At 38.1% G+C, this 21554-nt stretch overlaps 1 protein-coding gene across 2 annotated transcripts; it reads right to left on the bottom strand.

The window, feature by feature from the left end:
• Nucleotides 1-1206: 1206 nt before the first annotated feature.
• Nucleotides 1207-20702, bottom strand: pgm2l1 (phosphoglucomutase 2-like 1). Of its 2 annotated transcripts, XM_017696735.2 has the most exons (14): nucleotides 20418-20702; nucleotides 17895-18062; nucleotides 17247-17353; nucleotides 15712-15796; nucleotides 15476-15559; nucleotides 13545-13738; nucleotides 13273-13462; nucleotides 11473-11570; nucleotides 10352-10532; nucleotides 8294-8387; nucleotides 6504-6633; nucleotides 5473-5662; nucleotides 5246-5379; nucleotides 1207-3977 (listed from the first exon to the last, which is right to left on the bottom strand). In XM_017696735.2, exons 1-14 carry the CDS (start codon nucleotides 20517-20519, stop codon nucleotides 3875-3877), a joined length of 1860 nt encoding a protein of 619 aa, XP_017552224.1. In that variant the 5' UTR covers nucleotides 20520-20702; the 3' UTR covers nucleotides 1207-3874. The 2 variants fall into 2 exon arrangements, with proteins under 2 accessions (XP_017552224.1, XP_017552225.1); XM_017696736.2 differs by lacking the exons at nucleotides 17247-17353; nucleotides 20418-20702 and having other exon boundaries at nucleotides 17895-18056.
• Nucleotides 20703-21554: the final 852 nt, after the last annotated feature.

The raw sequence follows: 21554 nt of genomic DNA, 5'->3' as shown, positions 1-21554 counted from the left end.
GACTCTAGCTTACATTAATAGGTGTGAACATAAAGACAGTAAACACATACACAGCCTTCAAACTGTATATTTTCACTGATATCTGTTCAGTGTACTGAAGAGATACTGTAATATATTTCACTAATCATGCTGTTTACCTCATACAGAATCAGACATTATTACTGCAATTACAGCTACACAGCCTCTCACGATTAAAGACACCAAGACAGATGGGGAGAGCGAGAGAGACAGACAGAGACAGAGAGGAAGAGAGAAAGGAAGAGAGAGACAGAGGAAAAGAGAAAAGAAGAAAGAGAGAGGAGACAGAGAGGAAGAGGATGTGGTCTGTTCCTCTTGTGGGCTGGGTCAGTTCTCTTCTGTCCTTCTCTACTAAACTGGACATCTCTGTAGTGTTTCTCCTGCCGGAGCTGCTGTTTTTTGATCGGTGAACCGCGCGTTGTTCGTATTGGCTTCTGAGCTGATACGCCTATAGTTTATTTTACTCTGTAAAGGTTATGAAAATTAAAGTAGTGTGGTAAAAGTATTTCATTAAAAATGAACTCAAGTAAAAGTACTATAATTCTACTAAAAAGTACCGTTACAGGGAAAACTGTACTCAATTACAGAAATGGGAGTAAATGTAATTCGTTACTCACACCTCTGCTCCCAGTGTGAATGTATATTGTTGGTTAGTGTAGTGGATAACACCTCTGCCTTCTATGCTGTAGACTGGGGTTCAATTCCTACCTGGGTAAGCACCCTACACTATACCAATAAGAGTCCTTGGGCAAGACTCCTAACACCACCTTCGCCTACCTGTGTAAAATGATCAAACTGTAAGTCGCTCTGGATAAGAGCGTCTGTCAAAATGCCATAAATGTAAATGTATATGTGGACTTGCGACCTGTCCAGGGTGTTTCCTGCCTTTCGCCCAATGACCGCTGGGATAGGCTCCAGCAGTCCAGAAGGTTAAGTGGCCTAGATAGTGTGTGCTTGTGTAAAATAAGTTTTAAAATAAACCATAACTTTTGCACAGACCACCCATTATGTTTTGTTAATTTTTCACAATATGTCAAATTAAGTGGAAAAACAGTAAGAGTGCATTAAAACGTGCAGAAGTGTGTTCTCTTTAGAGGACTACTGAATTATTTACACCTAGAAAACCACAGGATTTGGTTATGAAACTGCTCCTCCAGGGCGCCATTATATCAGTTTTTGAGAAATCAATTCCGTCAATTTGCCTAAGCAAACTTTTATTGGTAAAAGAAAAGAAATGCAATGCATGAAACAAGGCTTCATTATCACCACAAATAAATAATTGATTTACACACATTAACACTGTAAAGAAAATATTCTTCCTTTGGTTTTCAAAACTCATTTATCTAAAATATATAATCTGCTCTCTTTGCACTACTTTATATGCCAACATTAAGTGCTTTCTTGTATAATCTCTTCTCAAAATCCAGGTCATGTAACACCTCATGGAAGTTATACATGGTGTAATGTTAGGAATATACAAAATAAATATATTATCATGTCCTGCTACCAATGATAAATCTCATGGTCGAAAACAAAAACTGAATATCTGCACTGCTACAGTTAATTCAATAAGAGCAGCACGTTTTCCTTTGTTATGAACGACTGTGCGAACCACTTGTACACAGACACACAAAACCACAAATCAACCAAGATCCACAGAACACCACATACAAAAGAGATTGCTTAAATGGGATTAAGTGGATGAAGTAGCTGCACAGCTGTAAAGGAGGTGTCTCATCATCACAAGCAGCAACTGTTATAACCAGCAGGAGAAAAGCAAAGCAGCGCTCTCTAACAAGAAAACTTGAGTTCAACAGCAGCCATTTTTGGTTTCTTGCCTTGTTCTAAATTGTGAGCAAAGCTGGTTCTACCTAAATAGATCATATCCATTGCTGCCTCTATGTTACAACAACCCAACTTTGGAAAACTGAATTAAATCTGTGACAAGACTGCCCCAAGTCATTAAATAGTAGCATTCATGTACTATCTACTGTTAACTTTTACTCTGCAAGGACTACCATTCTGTGCACCACTGACACCACACTGTGTAAACAATGATTTTTAATAGAGTGCTGATGTACTTCTGTATAGTTTTATAGCTGAAGGCAGGAGTGAGGTATTTTATTTATTTACTTATTCTGACTTATTCTGCACACATCAATTTAAGCAAATGTAATCAAACCAACTTGGAACACAAAATAAGATCAATATAATCAATGCAATCAAAATCTACACTTTGAATTTATTAACTGAATGACCCTAGAAAATTACCCTTTCATCCACTCCTATACACAGATTGGCTTTCTCAAGAGCACCATGTTCCCCTGACAACTTTTCACACAGCTTGAACACTGTGTAGCACAGTTTTGTCCATTCCGGCCCTTGAGTGGCCCTTCCCTGCACAATTTTGTAATTTCTCTCCTTTTCTGACCTTAATCTAATGTACAAACCTAGCTTTTAACTTTGAACTGAGTGTTACAGGAGGGGAAATAAGATAAATATTTAAATATGCAGGGCAGTGGTCATTCAGGACAAACACTGAGGTCTACTGCTCTAGTACATTTCAATACAATGTGGTTCGGTGATATCAAACTGTTCAGACCATCAAACAGCCAAGCAGCATTTAACTGTAATGCCACCCCATCAGGCTTTACAGCTGGCATAATGTCCTCCTGCTCAAAAGCAGTTTCTGCCCATCTGGAATTGAGCTCAGAACAGCCCTTGACCGGCCTATCCACAGCACAGCACTCAATAATGCGTAAAACGCTAGAGATTGAGATTTTTCAATCACTTCTGAGCAGGCATTTCTGAATTAATGAATTAAAAGAAAGTCAATATCAAATAATACTGATCAATGTAAATCCTTTGGGTAATTTTGAAGTAACTGCCATCATATGTGCATTTGTGAGATGTGTGGGTTTCCTCCCTTTCAGTGATGCACACAAAAGCTATTTGAGTGCAAACAGCTCTCTATTGTGCAGAATCCTCAAGCCCATCACTACCTTTGGCTCACAAAAAACAAGACAGTTTCCAGTTCAGCTACAGATAGCAGTGGAAACTATGAAGTATTCCATTTTCAGTATTTTATAACTTATTTAAACCAATGGGCCTCTTAAGCTCTAGAGAAAATGCTCAGAACTGATCCTAGGCATGGTATATCACAATCTAGGAAACCTACAGTAGATACATTGAGAAATCTGCTTTAGCTTATCCTAAATAATGCCCTCACAATGCTTAGTCAATAACAGGAGAAAAGAATACATATTACATGTAAATATTACTTAGTATCATCTTTCTTCATGTCTTCTACACAAATATGTCACACATTTCTTGCCAAGAATAACCATCAGGTTACATGTATTAAGAGAGAACTTTGAAAAGTCTTTCAAATGGCTCCTGCATATTAGGACATGCCTGATCTTCTCATGCTAGCATTGATTGTTGAATTGGCAGTGAGCTCTGTCAATGGTGATCCATTCTATCTTTAATCACATCCATAAGGGCATAGATCATAACGCAAGATGGGACATTCCACACTGTGGAAAATGATCAATTAGTGTAGTCTTCTCATAACTAACCAAAACCAAAAACATCATGGAGAAGAAAAAAAAATTGCTGCTTATTTTGATTGACCAGACACTCGTTTTCAAGAGAACTCTATGCCACTGTAAATACTCATGATACATAAACGACAAAGGCAGAACCAAGCATGCTTATTTACTCTGCATTGATCTGCATCTTAAGAACTTTGCAGCAACAGACTTCATTTCACAGTGAGAAATACATTCCGATTTTTTTAAATCTATCAAGATGAAGCAAGTCCACAAGGACAACAATCTTTGTAAGTAAGACACTTCTAAACAGATCTGCGAATCAGATTATTCCTCTCAGGTTCCAGAAACTCCTCCACCAGAGCAGAGGTCACTTTCTTTAACTCCTCTTCAAGATTGGAGATATCACTATAAAGCAAACAAAATGTTATTTTCAATTATTTTTAAACATTCTTTCACAAGACAGTCTAGAATTGATTTTTTTCCCAGAAATTCAAACACATGCCCTCCTGACTGCTCCCTGAAACAAGGTCTGGGCAGAGAATCAGCAAACAAGAACATGACCTGAAATTAATTTAAGGTGTTTTCAATCATGACCCACTATTATTGAAAAACAACCTATAACAGATATTGCAGTAAATAGTATATAAAATAATATTCAATTAGTGAAAAGACTATGATTATTATATCAGGCACATTGTTAAAATATTCCTAAACCTAATCAATTCAAGCTACAAATCTCAAAAGTGTAACAGGGTTATATTTTTAAAACACGACTACTGTAATGTTATGTTAATAACAGGATTACATGTAGATGTACATGTAAAGTTCGATAAGCTGTCTATTTAGAAGATGGAACATTTTAAAAGAATATTATGCCTAACATGACACTTCCTTTACTTAAATTAGGACTACAGTGGTTAAAGGAATGGGAAAAAAGTGTTAGGATACCTGCAGGAAGTAGACAAAAGCATCCTCTTTTTGCAAAATGCCACAAGTAAACATGAAAGGTAGCTGAATCTGTGTATAGAAGATATATCTGCAGGTATCATCATACTGAATGCACTTTAGGTCATTTTTAATGTAATTCTGAGCAATCTGTAATGCATCTTTAAGCTTCTCCCAGACATGCATATCATTTACTGCAGTAACACTGCTGTAGATTTTTGTGTAAATATATCCTGAGTACCCCTGCTACAATAACTACTCATTTTCCCTAATAGAGGCCCATCAGAATGTCAGTGTATTGCTCTTCAAATTGCAAACTAATTACTAAGCCAGTTTACCATAACATACATTTTAAATTGAATATTCGATTTTAATTATGGAAACATGACTTAAACATGATATTTTCACCCTGAAATTGTTTAAAGTCAGTCTATATCTTGATTTTTTTTTTTGTTCCTTGAATATTTGGCTGTAAGGAGAAAAATTCATTTCAAATTTTCCAGATATGCAGTTACCATTCTGGCTGAAACAGTCTTTTGAAGTTGAGAGAATGAGCCTAGGAGTTCCTAACCCTGGTCCTAGAGTACCCACAGTACCCCTGCTCCAACACCCACTTCAACTAATTAGCTTATTAGCTGGACCATTAGAGCAGAGAAAAAACAACAACAGGACCAGAGTTGGGAACCACTGTGCTACACAACTCCTTTGAAGATATCTGAAACACAAACCTCTTTCCAGGTGGTGCGCAGAACTCTGTGTAGTATTTGATTTTGGGCTCTGTCCCACTAGTCCTAAGAGTGGCAACAATGCCATTGTGAAATGTGAATGTAATCATCTGACTGCTTTTGGACATTGGGAGAACCTAAATAAAAAAAAGATACACAAATGTTCCTGATTACTTGACCACACACTGTATCTGCTGAAGTTCAGCTGTGTCAATAAAGAAGATACATACAGATTTTTTGTCAGGCTGACTGCTGTCATAACCTGTAGTCACATCTCTGATGTGTGCAATGCTGTATCCTCCACATGTCTCTGGGTAAACGTTCTCTTCTTCAAAGTTGCGCAAGTGGCTAAATATTCTTTTGACAGTGGGAGGGTCATTGCAACCAACATAGGACGTTCTAGAAATGTGGTAGCCATAACTAGAGAAAAACAGTGAAACAGACAGAAAAACAGGTGCAGACTGACATCATATAGAAAGCAACATCAACACACACTCAGCATAATGTATTTACAATGCCAAACTAGCGTAGTGTAAGGTTAAAAAAGTATTGTGAACTCTATCAACATTTCAACCAGGCAAACTACGCACCACTTTACCAAGCTTCCAAGCTTTGATATTCTGTAGACATCTTATTATACACACACTTCAGGAACGCACAACTAAGTTAGTGTTTCAACTTTAATTCTTGTGTTTCGCACTCTTAGATTTTAGCATAAGGTACAAATATGCAAACGTACATCCCTTTCCTAACATCTGCACCCTACTTCAGAAAAAGCATATTAAAACAAAACACACTTTTTGACTAAACACTATATTTAATACTTAAACGTGGACCACAGGATCCCACTTTTGGTTTGGAAATTCTGTAAAATTACGGGTGTACTTAAGTTAACGATATTCTAGCTGTATGTGTAAATTGAGTCTGAATTTTTGCTGTAATTCTTTTTCCACCCAAATCATAGTCATCAAAAAATTATCCCGCCCCCAAAATTGGTCGCCATGGAAATGCCCGCACTGCACCATACAACAATATTTAGCTATTGAAAATAAAATGTCTAGGAATTTCCACCAATCTGCTGCTTTTTCATGAGAGATCCACTGATTACAGCAAGATGGTTGCAGTTTCTGCATGAAGACAAGTGAATTGCAAAAACCCCAGAGGCATTATTGATCTATGCAGCTGTGATAAACAGGTTCATGTGTGTGAAAATGGCAAGAAGCAGATTAATAAAACAGAAAGAATGAGAAGCAGCACTCACGTTTCATAGATGTTTTGAAGTTGTTGGTTAAGAGTAACATTTCTGGTATGTAAATATGCTGCCATCTCAGCGACAACAGCAGCAGCACTAACTCCATCCTTGTCAAGCACCATGCTCCCACATAGAAATCCTGACCACACAGGACACAGGTGAAAAGCCACAGACCAAACTGACCACAGCAACTGCTAACTAGTCGATGACAATCTTGACCAATAACCTTAATAACATTAATGACTGCCTGCAGATTTTGGCCTGTTTAGACACTTGTACCAATATTTTAATTCAAATCTGTTCCATCTTTTATGCAAAATCAAAAAATTCATATTTTTATAAAAGAAAAGAAAATTGCCAACTGCCAAATTCATCAGACACTTGTGGATTAAGAATGCATAATCTGACCTATTTATTATTATTATTATTATTTTTTTTTAAATAAAGCAGATCTGGTTGAATGGGTAAGTGTTCATCCAGTGGCAGGTGAAACACTAAAATCAGACATAAAATATAAAAAGGTTTTCTCTTAGTCTTTAGAACGAAAACAGGGGGCAATGAAAAGAAAATGGGGAAAGGGGATAACACTTTACAACTACTTTAAATGCAAAATGCAATCTGAAAATGCTGCAATATAAATCATAAGTTTATATTCCAAGCACAGTGAGTGTATTCAACAATGCTACAAAAGAAAATACACACACATGCACTACCAGCTAAAAAGTTGACACACCTGACTGAATATCCATTTTTCATGATCTTAAAGGAATTTTGATTCAAAGGCTTAAATGTCTTTATGTATAAGCATAAGTTGATTCCTACATGTGAAGTTATTATCAAAACTCCAATTTTTCATTTTTACATTTCTAAGTGCTGTTCAAAAGCATCCCTCAATAATCTCATGGAGAAGCTTGAGAGAATGACCTATTCCTACAACAAACTAAAACAGAAAATGGATTTGAATGGATTTGTTTTTGCATGACAACATCTGTGTTATTTCAGTTTTGATGTTGTCACTATTATTTTAAAACATGGAAAACAGCAAAAATAAAAGATATCTGTTTTACAAGTAGGCTTGTCCAAGCTTTTATTTAGTAGTCGGGTTTATTTTTTAACATATCAGAAGGCACATGTGCCACAGTCACACATCAAAGTATTACAAAACAATAACCCCTCACAAAGTCATAAGCATTACTACTCAATTCACAAAATAATCTGAATCAAATGAGCCACAGATTTATGCAAAATCATTTTAAACTCATGTCTTCGTTCACTTTTGTGTTCTGAGCAATATTTCTGTTGCATATTCGGCTACAGAACTCCCATGTTCCCAAGATGAACATGCTGCCTTGCAAGCTGCCACTAGAGGGAAGTGTTGTGATAATTATTGTCATCTGGCAGACTCTTTATGATCACCGAAATCAATGCAAACCAGAGAGGTTTTAAGGGCTCAAGTCCAGTATGACAGAGCTGCAATGATGACTTGGCATCTTCCATGTTATTATCTTAAACAATACATAGTGATATAGGACTTATAACAATACTACGTCTTTAGAGAACTGTGACTTAAATATATCACAATCTGTTACATTCTGAAAGTCACTACCGAAAGGTTAAATTTCTCTCATAATTTCAGTTGAAGATCAAGCCGATAAACAGTAAAGACATTATATTATAGACATTTCTGGCTCATCTTTTGTCAAGGATGCGAGTCATTTTGAAAACGCAGAGCAAATTAAAAACACAATTAACAGACTGATTATTGTTGATTCTTGAAATAAGTAAAAGATTTCACTTACCAATGGACTCTTCAAAGGAAAAAATGACCTCCTTTCCTGTTTTTGTTAACTCATGGATTCTATTTCCAATCCATTTGAAGCCAGGTAATGTTTCCTGAGATGAGTAAACGTCAAACAGGACAAATGGAACAGGACACAGGCAGCCTTTCAATCAACAAGAATGCAAAGATTTAACAAGCATGACCAAATCAACCAAGACTGATAAACGTTTTAGTGATTTCACTGTTGAACTCACTCTGCGGTTATGTACATTGTTATACTACAAGTGATGTTAGATGCACTTGTAATTACTTGTCATTTCGTGTAGGAGGTCTTTTCAAATTTGCACAAGTGAATCATTAAGATCTAACGTCATTCAGAGTGGTTTGATGAGAAAATGTCAGTTATAAAGAAACTTACAGTGTCAGGACAGTTCACAATGGTGGTAATAAGGACCAGACATCACTAAGGACCCCCCCCCCCCAAAAAAAAAGCAATAATACAAAAATAATGTATTAAAATAATACAAATATGTCACTTGATACCCTAGACATTGGCCTCTTTTCCACTGCAGGGCCGAACAGTTCTGAGCAAGGAAGGTAACCAGTGGCGTTTCCAACAGAATGCCTAAAAACCGGGCCTGTTTTTCTCACATGGCTAGCTAACCTTACTCACGGCCACAGAACCGTTGGGATGACATAACGACATAGTTAGCTGTTATCTGATTGCTACTATGTCTATACTTTTATTGTGCCACAGGATCCTATTTTAAACCCGAAAGCATTTAAATAAAACCAGTTTGCTTAAATAAATAAAAGCAGTGCACGATTTTAAATCCACCATTCAACAAACATCACAGCTTCAATCTAAAACCAATTTCTAAATGAGAAACGGCGCTGCCTAACCAGTTAGATGAGAGTAGCTGGTAAGCGTTAGCTTAGCTAGTACGCTGTCAGCGCTGCTCACTACATTCTGACTAGCTAACGTTAAAGCTTTATTCACACAAATTTAGATGATAATGACTCCTATCTAAGAAAGCGAAGTAGATAGGCTGATGTTAGAGGGACAGAAAGCTTAAATTAACCTCTTCTCTGGTGTCTCAAGCTGGAGCCTCCTAGCTAAGCTAATGCTAGCCAGCTCTTCTCTCCTAGCTAACTTAACCTAGCTAAAGAGATCCAAACACCACAGAGCACGTTCGAGTCGACTAACTTGACTACTCTGCTATCTCAGGTAAAGTTGATAATAACTTGTAACAGCGAGAGCAAAGTCAACTGACCAGTGTTGGAGTAACAGAAAGCCGAAATCAGATCTGTTCAGTTAGAGCTTTAAGCTGTAGCCTGCTAGGCTAAGCTAACGTAAGTCTACGGTGCCCCCCACTGCAGTACGGGCTCATTCTAGCGAACCGATATTTAAAAACGCCCGTTAAGGCTCGTATTTGAGAGCACAAATTCAAATGACTGGTGCTGAGGTAAACAGAATTGTTCTGTGGTTACCCTGCCGTGTGACGCCAATACTAATGTAGCTATCCGGCTACAGGTAAAACCCACAACAGTACAGTCTGTTTCAATAACACATGCTCAAATACCCCCGATCAGAGGAAGACGAGATGAGAACGGAGTTGGAGTGACATGGAATCAAACGTGTTTGTGGTCGATGCTGTGTATGTTGCTATTAGCCTGCTATCAGCTTTTGTTTCTGTGGTTTTTTTGGGGTATATCCATTTAAAAAGTCATAAGACACATGTAGGCTCACAGAACATCTTGGACTATATATAAAAGGGTTACTTATGCATTGTAGACATTATGACCCCTGGTTCCTATTACTACCATTATAAAGAAATCTTGTCTGGCAAGTGTCTCTATAATACAGCATTTCACATAAAACGACTTATTATTTGTATTTGTATTAATACTTTTATAGTAGAAAAAGCACTAGAAATTTTGTATGAATCACTTAGGCCATTGTACAGGTTGTTTTGGGTAAATCATATGTATGCCAATGATAAGACATTTTTGATGCCCAAATTAGTCAAGTCTCCAATCACATACCAATATCCAAGCTCTTAAGCTTTTCACTGACCTCAAAGTGGAAGCCCTCCATTTGTGCCAAAGCTTTGAGTATTTTGGAGGAGACCGTGGTTGCCAGCATGTACATTCTCTCAGATTCTGCTGGGTCTGGGTGAGTCTCCTTCCAGTTAAACAGCATCCACCAGCCCAGCAATGCAGCCAGCTCATTCCCAGTAAACACTTTCCAACTACACCTGTCCACACAAAATATACACTGATCAGGCATAACACCTCCTTGTTTCTACGCTCATTGTCCATTTTATCAGCTCCACTTACTACATAGGTGCACGTTATAGTTCAATTACAGACTTTAGTCTATCTGTTTTTCTGCATACTTTGTTAGCCCCCTTTAACAATGTTCTTCAGTGGTCAGGACCCCACATGGACCCTCACAGAGCAGGTAGTATTTGGGTCGTGGATCATTCTCAGCACTGCAGTAACGCTTATGTGGTGGTTGTGTGTTAGTGTGTATTGCGCTGGTCCGAGTGGATCAGGCACAGCAGTACTGCTGGAGTTTTTAAACTCCTCAGTGTCATTGCTGGACAGAGAATAGTCCACCAACCAAAAATATCCAGCCAAAAGTGTCCCATGACCACTGATGACGGACTAGAGGATGACCAACACAAACTGTGCAGTAGCAGATGTGCTATTGTCTCTGACTTTACAGAGAGTGTCTAATAGAGTGGACAGTGAGTGGACACAGTGTTTAAATACTCCAGCAGCACTGCTGTGCCTGATCCATTCAGACCAGCGCAATACATGTCCATTCTTCTTATAGCCCCATCTTATATCTCCTTTTAACAGAGCATAAACATTTGTCTCTGAATCAACACTATAAACATTTAACACAATATTCTAGCAACAATCATGCTAAGTAATTTAATATTAGGTTAGATAAAAAAGGGAAATTTGCCCTCAAGCAACAGACTTAGTGGCCCATTACTGTTACTCTTTGTTATTAATTACATTAATGCAACTGATTACATTTGGGCTGCAATTATGAATTCATAGAATGTCTGTAAAAAGCCCTCTAACAACACTTAGCAAAAGAATACATTTATTTAATATGAATATTTAAAAAAATCATTATCTGTGTTGCATGTTACTATGTGCATTCCTAAAGAAATGACTGACCTGCCACATTGCTCTGCAACAGCCAGGCGATCAGCATCAGGGTCTGTGGCCAGCACGATCTTGGCTTCCTCTCTCTCTGCAAGTCGAAGGGACAGCTCCTGGAAGAAGTAGGAAAAATATTTAACTTGACATATGTCTTTACAACTAAAGGTGATAAGCTTGGTGATGTGGCATAAAAATATACACTACCCTCTACTTTTTTTTGGGAGAGTGAGCTCAAATTGAATCGGCTCTGCATGAATTGTCATGATGGGTGTTACTGGGAATAAATGTACTGGTGTTGCGTTCTTTTTTTGGTTTAAATGATTGATTTTAGGTGTGTGTGATTGCTGTAGGTATATCCAATTATATTCATTTAATGCTCAAGTTGCACTGACTGCACTGAATGTAATCTTGTCATATATGTTTTCTTGGTTCTAGCCTTTGCTATTGTCACAAAAATAAAACAGATTATTTTCAAGAACTTGCTGCCTTAACATTATGAATTCATTGAACTTCAAATAAGTTAACAGAACGTAAGACACAGACTTTTGTTCTGTTAATTTACTACAAAGCCAATTCACTCAAAACTTTAAGGCAGCACAGTTGCTTACTTTATTGGGGCCATATTACAGACAAATCTAATTTCCCCGACTTAAAAAAACTAATAATAATGAACAGTGGAGATGCAATATTCAAACACCATTAAAGTTTCAAAACATACCATTAACACCCTAATCCACACATGGAAACTAAGCTACATAAACAGCTTGTTTTGTTCTTGTGCAGTCACAGAAACCAACACATTTATCAGCAAACACAGCACAGGAACTAAAAAGCATTCAAATCACTACAATCATGTAATTATGGAAAGTCAGTTTTTGTACCATCAACTACACCATCAAATGTTGTGATTGCAAAAGTGAATAATTTACATTTATGGCATTTGGCTGACGCTCTTGTCCAGAGCGACTTACAATTTGATCATTTTACACAGGTAGGCCAAGGTGGTGTTAGGAGTCTTGCCCAAGGACCCTTATTGGTATAGTGTAGGGTGCTTGCCCTGGTCGGGGATTGAACCCCAGTCTACAGCGTAGAAGGCAAAGGTGTTAACCACTACACTAGCCAACCACATATCTATGTTCCATGAGGTTAACCAACATTATTTTGAATTATGAGCCTGGCTAGTTAATCTTCTGGAGTTAACTGTTTTTAGTGTGCAGCTAAATCATGAACAATTGTCAATTCTCGAAAATGATCAAGGACAATACTACAAAATTCATCCTTCACCTATCTGTCTATCTTACATTCAGACAGCGGGGATGCCATAAAAGCTTAAACTGTTTTGTTTTTTTGTTGCTGTTATTGCAATAACGCGCCATGTAGCACATTATGGCTAGATTTTATCAGTCAAGATGCTTTATTATGTAACAGGTATACAAACTGGCTCCTGAAGCACTGCCGTCAGCACTGCATTAAATGGTGGTGCGCCAACAATAAGGTGGCACCAGCGAGAAGTGTGGATGAATTGAACAGTCTTTAAAACAGTACGGTTAAAGCCAATTCAGATGAAGTATCTTCTTGTTCTATTTTCTACTCCAAAACACCTAATCCAGCTCATGAATGACTTGATAATTACATGATAAGCAGAATCAGGAGTGTTGAGGCAAAAATATTAGAAATTTTGCAGCCTCCACTGCTGCACTTGAGAATAACTACTGTAATTCAAAAAGAGCTTCAACCAAAGAGTAAAACATGCCCAAAACAAAAACCTGACACTTTCATTTCTGTTGAATTCATTTTGTGACTTGATGTCCTCACCAGAACTGACTCTCCTTCTTCTGGGTTAGGGCAGCTGACAGTGGAGAAGTTTGGATCTGGATTCATCTGCTCCGGCACAGGGATAGGAGGTGGAAAACCAAATGCCTGAAACGCCCGCTGGACATAAGAATGGCCGACTCCATGGAAGGATGAATGCACAAACTTCAAGGGCGAACTTGTGTTGAGCTCTCTAAAATGCAAGAGTCAGAACTCTCCATGTAAAGATATGTACAGAATATGTATACTCTTTCTACAGTGGTGTAAACTTATACCTGTGGAAGCACACAGTATTCAGCTCCTCCATGTACCAGCGACAGACATCCTCCAGTGGATCACTTCTCAGCGGGCTGCTCTCAACCAGGTCTTCTTTCCAGGACTCGGCCCATGGCTCCAGATTCTCTTTTATACACTGCAGGATCTCCTTATCATGTGGTGAAGAAATCTGAGCCCCGTTCTGCCAGTATATCTGAAGAGGGAAGAACATTAACATACCTGAATCGACCACATTTGTACCTACTTTGACTTTAAATTTAATCTAGCTGAGCAACTACTGATTATTTTGAATGTTGAACGTTCTATTAAGGATTACCTCAAATATTCAAATATTCTCTATAAATATCTAATGCTCAAGACATGTTTCAATTTAATAACTAATGGGAAAAAATTCATTTTATGTTTATAATTATTACTATGAATTATTATTATTATTACAACAAATATTTTAAATATTTATTATTATTGTTGTTACTACTACTATTTATTTTCTGCACTACTGCAAACATTCTATTTATTTTCTTTTTAATACAATCATATCTTTAACAAGGTAATGAAATAACCATCACTGAAAATTAATACTTTTCATAACAAATTACACTAAAATGCTAATCAAGGAACCCTGGCCTATCTGGCAACCCTGTACAGGTTGCTGTCTCTGTTTGAACCACAGAATATGCAGTAAAGCAGATAAAGCAGCATGTTTTCAACATCTTATGGTTCCATTATACCGCGTTAACATTCAATGCTGTCTGAACAATTTTCCAACAGCTCTAGATAGCCAACTTGCCTGCATGCTCTCAATTTACAGTAGTAAATGAAACTGAGAAGATGTTAGCTACATATAGTGAACAGTAGCAGTACAAAACTCCTATAGACTGCACCTGGAGTTGGGACTGATACTGCTGCCTTGCATTTGTGGAGTCTTGATTCATCTCCGATGAATCTGGCATGCAGAGCTGCCAACTGCATTCTACTAGTGACAATACTTAGCGTTTGGCTTCATGAACAAGCATTACTTTTCCCCACAATTAAGCAATAGAACACAAGAGGGAGTGTGTTATTGCGATATAGCATCACGGCTGTGATTTGGTCACAACAAGCAGCTTGTTGCTACGTCACAGTAACAAGCTCCGCTCACTCGCTGCACGTCCGGCAGTTTGCTCTCCAGCACTAAACTCCCAAACTGTCGTTACCACTGAGCAATCTTTTTTGTTTTGTTTTTTTATTGCGGCAGTTTATGGCTCAGTCTGATTTGGTCAGACTCTGAAGATGAGACTACACGTTTGGCGAATAGTCCATCCATCCATCCATCCATCCATCCATTTTCTAAGCCGCTTCTCCGTCAGGGTCACAGGGGGGTGCTGGAGCCTATCCCAGCAGTCTTCGGGCGAAAGGCAGGATATTCAGTTAATTTCTAGCTAATTTCAGGTTGTTTAGGTCTTCTTCAGTCACAGAAGCTGATTGAAAAGCTTTGCTCGGTGGAAATGACAGTTTGAGAAATTAGTGTAGTCTCATCTTCAGAGTCTGACCAAATCGGCTGGAGGTCAAATGTGATCTTAAAAGTATCCATTTTCTGTTTGTGTGCCAAGAAATAAGTAAAAACGTTGAAATGGCTTGAGCGTCTCCTATAAAAGTTGTTGCTTAGAAATGACGTCTTTGTGAAAGTCCTGTGATGCTACGGCGAAATATTAGCATGGTTAAAACACTTCTCTACCAATCTGCTTGTGTGGCCGGAACTAACTGTTGTATAATAGTATGTTAGCAATCATCTCAGTTATTCAAATGGCTTTTCCAATTGGCAAGCTTAGACATCATAGAATATTTGTGGCAGCCCTAATTAAAACATATGGACATGACGAGTTGTTGTTTTATGTTTTCATCCATGTTATGTGGGAAAAAAAGCCCAGAGTAAAGGATCATTCCTCACCTTGTATCCATTATCCTCTTTTCTGTTGTGAGAAGCAGTGATCATCACACCGGCAGCAGCTCCAATTTTCTTCACAGCATATGGCTACAGGACAAAGGAAACAAGCTACATTCAATCAATCATCTAGCTGCAGTAAAAGAGCCTCATAAGGCACACTTACGAAAGCAACAAAAAAGATGCAGTGATGAACATTTTTAATAGCAAATTTAATAAATTATTTTATCACATTATCTTACCACAAACGGGGTAGGCACATAAGTAGAAAACAGATAAACAGGAACATCTTTACAAAGCATCACGGCTGCAGTCAACCTCGCAAGCCTGCATACACAAAGAAACGTATCACATCAACCAAGAGAGAGAAGCATACACACTGCAACGAAGCAAATGAATCTGATGTCAATCAGTTCACTATCAGTGCAAATAAATACATAAAGTAAATACATTTTGTTGGACAATGTCTTATCAGCTCATAACTTCTGCTGCTGAATATAGTTTCAGGATATGAGATGGAAATAATTAAGGTAGCAAACACAATTTCAGCATTAAGGTGAAAAACAAAAACAGGACACCTTGCTTTCATGATGACTGCTATTTTATTTTTAGAAGTTATCAGACAGCAAACAATGCGTGCCAATGCGACTATTCTTTGAAATTAAATGAAATTATTTTCATTATTCAGATGGACACAAGCATTTGCTCTCAGTGGTTTATGTCATCTTAAATGGAATGAAATTTATGCCAAAGAGAACAGTTGAATGAGAGCTGAACTCTGGCTAACCTCACAGTACTGTTTTATTCTGTAATTCAATGTAAGACTCCATTGTTGTAGGGAGAGAGGACTATACTACCCTCACCTTCCCAAGAAAAAAAAATGTTTAACTGTGCTCTTTAGAAAGAAACCAAAAAACAAACAAACAAAAGTATCAGTTTTTCTGGAGTTTTATCCAGACACTGATGTGGCTATTCGTGCTCAAAAAGGACCAGAGAAGCTCTGAGACCAAAGCCCACAGGCAATATTCAACTACATTGACAGCATTCCCTAAAACACACAGCACTGTGCCCACTGTACAGAAAGTTTCATTTGAATCTCTCTCTCTCTCTCTCTCTCTCTCTCTAATATATATACACACACACACGTACATGGAAGCATACGCTCATTGTGCATTTTATCAGGTGCACTTTGTAGTTCTACACTTACAGACTGTTAGGTCACTTTTACCCTGTTCTTCACTAGTCAGGACCCCCATGGACCATCACAGAGCAGGTATTACTTGGGGGTGGATCATTCTCAGCACTGCAGTAACACTAATGTGGCGGTGGCGTTTTATTGTGTGTTGTGCTGGTCTGAGTAAATCAGACACAGTAGGGCTGCTGGAGTTTTTAAACACCTCAGTGTCACTGCTGGACTGAGACTAGTCCACCAACCAAAAATATCCAGCCAACAGCGTCCTGTGACCACTGATGAAGGACTAGAGGATGACCTAAACAAACTGTGCAGCAGCAGATGAGCTACTGTCTCTGATTTGTCAGTCCACCTTGTAGATGTAAAGGCAGGAATGTTTAATAAAGTGGACAGTGAGTGGTGTTTAAAACCTCCAGCAACTCTGGCACATAATGTTGAAGACAGCACACATGCTCAAAAATATTAAAACAAATGACACATTTACAATTCTAATCATGAAAGTCTGATCTCAAATATCCATAAATGTAAATGACTAAAGATAAAATATATAAAGTTCATTGAGAATGTCTTTGCACAGCGCTCTACCGTTCACTGGTGCAGCCACTGCACTCCTCTGCTCTTGTGTCATAGCCAACCACCAAGCCTCTACTACACAAATCAGGGAAACACTTGGCCAGGTACATATACATCCCCTATAACATAAGACAGAAATTTATACACATGTAAAGTGTCTTCAGGATAACGTGTAAAGAGAATAATGCACAGAAATATTAAAGCTCTGAAAAAAGTTAGAAAAATGTGCAGCAAAACATGCAGAATCTGGAATCTTCAGGACTGACTAGGTGAACCCCTGCTATAAAGACATTAGCAATCTAAATTAATCATACATGAAGCAATGGTCTCAGATCCATTGTTGTATTTTCACAGCTTATAAAACAGTCCAGTAACTGCTGTTATTCTCATAAATGGCAGGGGCACAAGGTACTCATTTCAGAGGTGGTAATACGTGTAACTTTCTCCAAAAAGTTATGTGAATTTCTATTATTAGATTACATAGTTTTTTATTGGATTTGACTGATATTTGATTAAGCATTTACATACTACAGAAGAGAAACATGTGATAAAAGGTGGATGTAGTATGCTGTATTTTGTAAATGGTTATGAAGGGCTCTACATATCTAGCAGTATGTTAAGAAGTCTGCTGAATATACAAAACTGTAAATGAAGCCAAACCTGGGTTGACTGGATGACTGTGAGATCATTGACGAGGGAAAAGCCAGCCCCCATAGCTGCTCTCAGTCCAGCAGTTCCAAAAGTCATCCTGGAGCACAGCCTCCTCCTGAGTTCCTCCACCCGCCCTTCCTGCACCAGGCTTTTGATCTGCTCTTGGGTCGCTCCATTCTAAAACCACCACAAAACACAAACACAACTCTTCTCACAAGGTTCTGGTAAAACAACCTATTTTTAGGGACTTTTGTTGTGATGTCACAGAATCACCAGCTGTTTCAGCAATCCAGAGAATAATAGAAAAAGAAGATTCCCCTTTTGTTCAGAGGGGGCACACTGATCTGCCTTTTTGCAAGACGAGTCAGCAGTGAGTCAGCAGTAATGGGAGTACTGCAAGTCGATTTGGTTCATAAGTAGCGAAATGCTTAATGGATTTCACAAACACAAACCTCATATTGAATTTTGATTGCAGGTATTGGGTATCACACAGAACACTGCAATCACATTAAATGTGAAAGGATGTAAGGAAAGCTTGGTAAGACTGCAAATGCATTTTTAAAGGGGACAGATTTTTCAAAATGTCTGCGTAAGTCAATGGTCATTCAAAGTGGTTTGCTGAGAAATGGTGAACCGTAGAGAAATTTACAGACTCCATGGTGGTGATAGGAACCAGAAGTCTCGATATCTACAATAATCATTTAGTCATTTTCCTAATGACGATCAACCTTAGTGAATTTTTGGAGTTTTATCTGTAATGTTCATAAAGGCAAAATAGTGGCTTAATCTGAAATATTTCCTTATAATGCACCGCATGCCTCTCTCTGCATGATAGATTTTAAAAATATGTTTTAGGCCAAAAGCTCCTCAAATTTTACATTTAACATTTTCATGTAACAGCTTTCTGTGAGGAAGCTTTTAGAGGCATTAAACACAGATGTCTGGTTCCTATAAACATCTCTGTGAACAATTTCTGTGTCTCTAAGTTACTCTAGAATGGGATATATCAGCTCAAACCACTCTGAATGACTCAGATAACATCTTAACTGCCATTATGCTGGATGTTTTTTTGTTGGTTCTGTCCTACAACACAGAGCTATCTTGGGCCTACAAAATGCAAAAACTTAATTAATTAATACCATAATAAGTACCATAAGTACAGTGGGCTGGGCAATATGACAATACTTAATGTTATTGTGATAAAATACACTAAAATATGTACAACATGCTTTTCTGAAGATACTGTTATATCATTAGTATTTCTCAACTTCCAAGAGACTTTTCTACTGCATGTTGGAATATGGAGAACGTATAATCAGGTGTTTAATTAGATTCACTGCTGCACAGTAGGTAAAGTCTTGAATACAAATAACTGTATCTATGCTTTCCATTCTGCTCTTGAATGTGGCTACTTTGTGTCACCTACTACTTTATTTGTTCCAACCTACCAGATATCAGGAAAAATAAACATCACAACATATAGTGCATCATGAAAAACCTCCCATTATGATCTTACACTTTTAACATACTGTGTACCTCTACTAGTACATCAGCGTTAACAACCTAAATGGACAAGATAATCTGTAAACTGTTCATAAACGGACAGATTCAGCAAAAGGCTTCCAAAGAAAAAGTTACTTAATTTGCTCAGTCAACACTGAAAGGGAAGAAATGACATTGAAACTGGCTCTAAAACCAGACATTCTGGAGTAAAAAAATTCTCCTGACGGGAAGCATCTGTATCTGTATTTTTTGTGAACTATTTGACACAAACTGTACACAGCTCTTCCTTTAAAACTACCGTCATGAGAATTGATAATGTGTGTTTGTACTTGCAAAAAAAGCAGAACAAATGACTTTCAAACATGCTGAGGCCTTCAAATTCACAGGCAGGCGTCTACAAGCATACTGGAACTGTCAGCAGACACTATTCTGGACAAAACAGAGTCCATTACTGGAGAAAGAGCAGCAATAAAATATGGGTGATGTCATACACTAAACTAGTGAGACTGACCTTTACAGTGGGGTTCATCCACAACTTTGCCTGAGGTAGCTAAGCTAAGCTACAGTTCAGCTGTTCAGACCATTTCCTAGATCTAACGGTTTGCCGTTCCTTGTCCCCCTTTTCTGTGAAATAAACAATGAGCCTCAAGAAGGGTAAGACATGTTCGCGGAGGTCAAAGTTTAAATAAGATCCCTTTTTGAGGGTTTATCTACCATTAAGTAACTCTAAATGTCACCCTAAAACAAACTGAGAAGGTCCAACGTCCTATATTTCTTTAGCTAAGCTTAAGCACCGCAAACAGCTGCAGCGCTGACACTGAGCCATCGTGCCAGGGCGCGTTTGAGGAGAGCCGAGCTGATTCGCCAGCCTTCAAAACATTCACCTTACTCTGCAGACAGGCTGCTTAAAGAGAACTTACAGAACGTGAAAGAAAGAGTGGGCTCACAGACTGCACAAAGCATACAGTAACCCAGGTCAACCGGAAATTCTGGAAAAGGAGAACTTCAGAAATCAGAAAGCACACTTACCTTATCCCAGGAGATCCACTGGCTGATGAGTTTGTCTAAAGTGGAATCTCCAGTGCTCACCAGACAGCTGGTGTTAGCGTTGAGGTCCTCATTTGACCACATACTAGCTACAGATACAAAGATACGCTGAAATACGGCCTTCGTGATCACACACGCTGGGCTACAGCGTTAGTTTACACGGTGCTGGCTGATTCGGAAAGCACCAGGTGGGTTCATTGATCGAAACCAGACATACATATCTCTCCAGCTTCTGCACCTCAGCGCAGTTAGCCAGGGAACAGCCGCCGCCTGGCGGCGCGAGACTTGGATAATATCGCGAGACCTCAAGGATCCCACAGACTTTGCTAGAACTATCCAGGTGAAAGCGGTTAGTTTCTTTATCTGCGCAAAATATCTGAACATTCATTTGCTTTTAAACTAAAAATGTTCGTTAAAACATTTACCTTTCATTTTTATATAGGCCTGCACACTTTGTGTGTATTATGGTTCTTCAAGGGTCCTTGAATGCATGTTAAAAGGGTTCTTTGCATCGTGAAAGCGTTGTTCAGATTCATGGATATACAAGCTTGATATCATAATAACAGAAAAAAAAACATTTTATTATACAAAGAACACTTTATTTATTTATTTATTTACTCAAAGGGTTCTTTGAGTGTTCTATATTGAACCGTTTTCCTTACAAAACAACCCTTGAAGAACCTATTTAGTATGTTTGAATACAGATACAGTTACTTGCACTCGTGTAATTTTGCCTCCATACTATCATTTGTATCTGATGTATTTCTAATCTGACCTAAATTTTTCCAAGTAAAATTTCATTTAAGTAGTACTTTACTTTATTTTAGTACTTTTTTCACCCCAGATAAATACACAATAAAAATGGTTTCATCACTACAAAGTCAACCTGCATGTAAATAGTTCTTGGCATGCTTTAAGTAAGCAGTGCCCAATCCTGCTCCTGGAGATCTACCACCCTGCTGAGAAACTGGCTTAAGTATCTATCATTCCAGCCATTCCAGTAAAGATTTCATTGCAATAGTTCATGAAAGAGTCTCACTAAAGCTCATAACTGCAAAGTGATGACTCTGCAGGCTCTCAAAAAACATGTAATTTGTTCTGAAGAGCTAAAAAATAAAT

The sequence above is a fragment of the Pygocentrus nattereri genome, chromosome 17, assembly GCF_015220715.1.
Source record: "Pygocentrus nattereri isolate fPygNat1 chromosome 17, fPygNat1.pri, whole genome shotgun sequence".
NCBI classification, from domain to species: Eukaryota; Metazoa; Chordata; class Actinopteri; order Characiformes; family Serrasalmidae; genus Pygocentrus; species Pygocentrus nattereri.
This window is presented reverse-complemented; position numbering and strand designations above follow the sequence as displayed.